Source organism: Asterias rubens, chromosome 8 (assembly GCF_902459465.1).
Source record: "Asterias rubens chromosome 8, eAstRub1.3, whole genome shotgun sequence".
Lineage (NCBI taxonomy): Eukaryota > Metazoa > Echinodermata > Asteroidea > Forcipulatida > Asteriidae > Asterias > Asterias rubens.
Window position 1 is genome coordinate 17184341 of NC_047069.1, and position 4379 is coordinate 17188719.

The 4379-nt window shown below is 38.3% G+C and overlaps 1 protein-coding gene across 3 annotated transcripts; it reads right to left on the reverse strand.

Annotated features, from left to right (window-relative positions):
- Window positions 1–1362: 1362 nt before the first annotated feature.
- Window positions 1363–4120, reverse strand: LOC117293180 (zinc finger protein 135-like). 3 transcript variants are annotated; one of them, XM_033775401.1, is made up of 2 exons: window positions 3900–4120; window positions 1363–2884 (listed from the first exon to the last, which is right to left on the reverse strand). In XM_033775401.1, the coding sequence occupies exon 2, from the start codon at window positions 2870–2872 to the stop codon at window positions 1811–1813; it is 1062 nt and encodes a 353-aa protein (XP_033631292.1). In that variant the 5' UTR covers window positions 2873–2884; window positions 3900–4120; the 3' UTR covers window positions 1363–1810. The 3 variants fall into 3 exon arrangements, with proteins under 3 accessions (XP_033631292.1, XP_033631290.1, XP_033631291.1); XM_033775399.1 differs by having other exon boundaries at window positions 3877–4120; XM_033775400.1 differs by having other exon boundaries at window positions 3854–3922.
- Between the last annotated feature and the right edge of the window lie 259 nt (window positions 4121–4379).

The window sequence follows — 4379 nt, forward strand, 5'->3', positions numbered from 1 at the left end:
ATCAAGCCAATCGCAAAAGTCCGTTAAACTTCGCACAAGTATTTACACAACAAGGAGTCCCGAGTTAGTGCTTACATTATGGAGTAGAGTTAAATTTAAATGGTACTGAACTGATATACATTATTATGTATTGATGACCTTTTTAGTACTGAACTGCAATAACATCAATAAGGTCATTACAGATGCTATGTCAGATTTTTAGCCGATTTGACCCAAACATTTTGATTTAAAATTCAATAGGTATTTTGATGGGGGTCGAGAAAGTTACAAGCTTTCATTTGAGCCATTGCTCGAAAAAGTCCGCCAATTATTAGTAGCAGTGAAATAAAGTGCTAAAAATGAGTTCTTGTCGGGATCCCGACAATATATCACGTGACTAATTCTTATGTGTTTTATAAGAAACATTTTAAATTTTTGTCATGGTTCCTGACCATTAAAAGTAAAAGTTAAACCTTTTTTTGTTAGAGCGAGTGATACTCTTTGAAATACCTTTCACTTAAAAAAATCTATTTTGTAATGTTTGGGGCCAAAAATCTGACATAGCATCTTTAATGGTTTGTTTCTTAAAAAAATGTTACATTTTGTTCTCCACCAAAATGAAAACTTGACAAGTCTGTTCATCAGTTTACAATTTTAGTTATCATTCTGTTAGAAGGTATAAAATACTTCCTGATTACTTCATAGTTCCACATTACTATTGCACTATTTGTTTATAAATATGAATCATGTACTACAGGGCCTGTCAATTTTATTGAATTGAATATATTGAAAATTTCACATTTAAATTATTTTAACTTTTCACCGGGGCATTTCAGCAACCGTTCCTTGGACAGAATATGGTACAAATTCAACCAACATGATCAGGTTGCTTCCCAGGAATTTTTGAAACTCTGGGTTATTCTGGATATCTGGAAGTTATTCTGAAGGGAATAAAAGGGGAGTGACGAGTTCTTTAATGGCCGTTTAAAACCGGCAGGGTCGTTGGGGTCGTTGCCGAAGGAGTCACTACTCTTTTATTCCCATTCATAAATGCCTTTTTGGTTAAAAGGCCTAATAAGTAAGAAACTCTGTAAAACTTATCCGTTTCCAACGTGCTTGAGCTCTGTAGTGTATGTACGACGTCAGTGTGTTGCTTTGTTATGACTGAGACGCCCAGTTTCCGGATCATATCCATTCGTGCGCGTTGTAGTCTTGGTGAAAGGCGTTTTCCTTTCACACACAGCTCTAGAATTGCAAAGCTCAGGGGTGCGAATCCCACCAGAGTAATATGCCTGTGATTTTTTTTACAGAGCTCGCTAAAGTACTGAGTGTACAGTGGTAACACACATCGGTGTAAGGGTAAAAAAACAAACAAAAAAACCAAATACATTCTGTTTTTTGCATTTTTGCAAATGCGATACGAATTTTGACGTAACATAATTATTTGCAACAAATTATTCGCGAAATGGAGTTGTGACGTCACATTCACTTTGCGTTTTCGCAGGAAGTAGTAACGAGGCTTAACAAAGGAAATCATTCACTGAACAGCCTGAACAAGGTGAAATTTCATGGCTCTGCTTACAGTGCATTCAACACTTACAGAGCCTTAATTGAAGAGCACACAGCTCACTGAGTAGAGCCAGAAATTAGATTCTTTCCTAGACCAGGGGGTCTGAGCTGACCCAAAATATAATTGAAATATGATAATTAATGCAAAAGGATAGCAAATTTTCACGAAGCAATTAACTGGCTTTTCAAGTCTCATGAGTAGGGAAAATTTGCTTCACTTTCCCAGTTTGTATGAGGTGTGAACTTAGCTTGAATTGGATGATTATCTTGAGGATTTCCCACAGGAGTACAAACCAACAGAATATTCATTGTGTAAAGTGTAGTGTTTTTTTAGACTGACTTTCTTTTTAAAAGATTTCCCACATTCCTTGCAATTGAAGCGTTCATCATCTGTGTGGAACTTGTGGTGATCTTTCAAACTTGTCGCACGGGTGAACGCCGTGCCACAAACCTCACAAACAAATGGCTTTATCTTTGTGTGAACAGTTTGATGCTGTTTTAGATTGCCCAGTTGTACAAAGCTTCTGCCGCACATTTCACAAATGAAAGGTTTTTCATTGGTGTGGACCTTGATATGTTTTTTTAAACTGCTAGTCTCAGCGAAGGTTTTACTGCAACTATTGCAATGGAATGGTTTTTCCTTGGTGTGTACCCTACGATGCCTTGTAAGAGTACTATTGATGGTGAATGCTTTACCGCAAACGTCACAAACAAATGGTTTCTCGTTTGTGTGGACTACACAATGTTGTCTAAGATTGCTCAGTTGCGTGAAACATTTCCCACACAAATCACAAATAAATGGTCTCTCTTTGGTGTGAACTCTAACATGCATGACTAAACTGCTCCTGCGTGAAAAGGCCTTGCCGCAAATATCGCAGATCATAGGTTTACCCCCAAAGTGGTTCCGATGGTGTTGTCTAAGCCTGGTTTGGTTACGGAAGGATTCACCACACAAATCACACATGAACAATTTCTCCTCGGTGTGGATCTTCAGATGCTTGGCAAGGCCTGATTTGTCCGAGAAGCTCTTACTGCAAACGTAGCAAACCAATGTTTTTTCATCGCTATGGACGGCGCGATGCTGTTTCAGATTACCATTCTGTGAGAAAGACTTCCCGCAGGTCTCACAACTATAGGGTTTCTCCAGAGTGTGTGTTCGTATATGCCTCTTTAAACCACAACTGAATGAGAATCTCTTATAACACATGGTGCAACTATACGGCTTCTCGTTGGCGTGGACCCGCTGATGAAGTTTCAGACTACTGTTGCGTGTGAACGATCTGTTACAAATGTGACACACATTGTGCCTGCCTCTACCTTCCATTGGAAAAGTTAGCTGGAATAAAAAATAAAAGAGAATATTTTAAAACCAAAGTCTTTCATTTAATTTGTTCTGGTTGTGAAGCCAGGACTCAGCGACGCTAAGTATGTGTGGAGAGTACCCGCCCAAATATGGAGATGGTGGTTTTGCGGCTAACTTACAAAAAGTATGTGGGCACTAGGTAGTACGTCCGATAATGACAAATTTCAGTTAAAACATGGCGAATAGAGCCCCAGTAACTGTGTCTAGCCTATAGGTAAACCTAGCCAGTAACGATGCTGGGGTGCTGCATTTTTTTTTACATTTGCATTTTTACGGAGTACAGCGCCCATGCCAGTTATATACTTGAGGCTTAGACCCAGTGACTGTGGCGCTAGATTCCTTTTTTCGAAATTTTGACATTATCGGTCATCTACCGAGATTCCTTTTTTCAAAATTTTGACATTATATCGGTCATCTACTGATAATGTCAAAATTTCGAAAAAAGGAATCTAGTGCCCCAGTCAATTGGTCTAACTTAGGCCTACTGGTTCTATCTCTAATCTAGTCCCTAGCTGTTTGTATAGGCACACTGTCACTTATGGGAATGACAAGGAGCACCTTTCTTTAATAAAACAAGACACATATATGTAATAATTGCAATAGTAAACTGTCAATATCAACAACAGACAACAAAATGACACACAACTTTAATACAGTTTGTGATGTCAATTTTAGGGTCTTAGCTAGGCCTACCAGCCTACTGAATTTTTTTCATGATTAATATAATTAAAATATAAGTTTCAATTCAATGTCCAATGTCCCAATGACCTACTCCTGGAACTACGATATGAGGTTCGTTCGGCTTTCGTCTCCCGTTGGCTCGAACCTCATTGCTCATAGTTCTAAGTTACATCCATGGTAGTAGCATGGCGGAAGTCTTGTAGTACTACTACACTAGTACTACAGTGTAGTAGTAGTAGTAGTAGTACTACTCTACTCTACCTTGCTTATTTTTTACCACTCACTGAAAAGGTAAAAGAAGTCCTACCGTCGTCGGCGTCACTCGTAAAAAAGGTTGAAAATATCATTATAAAAACAACTACATCTGCACATGGAGGTCTGCAGCTTCTTGCTTTTTTCTCATCAGAAGGACAGACACAACAAAGACATCACAGCATCTCCGGTCCTCATTGATTGCAAAACAAACAACATGATGGAACAATCCTCCCCAATAACAGCTAGTGTTTTTTGACAGACTGCGGTGTTTTTCACATCATCACACATATATCTGCAAATGTTTGCCAAGAGCGCCCTCAATCGACAAAAAAGTTATTATGTGGGATATTATTATTTTTGCCCAAGAAATAAATAGGCCTAATTTTCCAAAGGCCTCTTTTTTAAAGATCAAAAAGCGGATGATTGAGCCTAGCATTTCAGAGGCAACTTTATAAAACTATACACAACACTTCTGCTGCATCTGATTTATTTCAGCAAAGTTATGATTACGAATTTGTAGGATATTTAAATT

Excerpts from the sequence above, each read along its gene's own strand:
- LOC117293180 (XM_033775399.1), bottom strand. The coding sequence starts at position 3,939 with ATGATATTTTCAACCTTTTTTACGAGTGACGCCGACGACGGTAGGACT. Across the intron at positions 2,885-3,876 it reads GGACTTCTTTTACCTTTTCA|CTAACTTTTCCAATGGAAGG; the intron begins GTGAGTGGTAAA and ends TTTTTATTCCAG.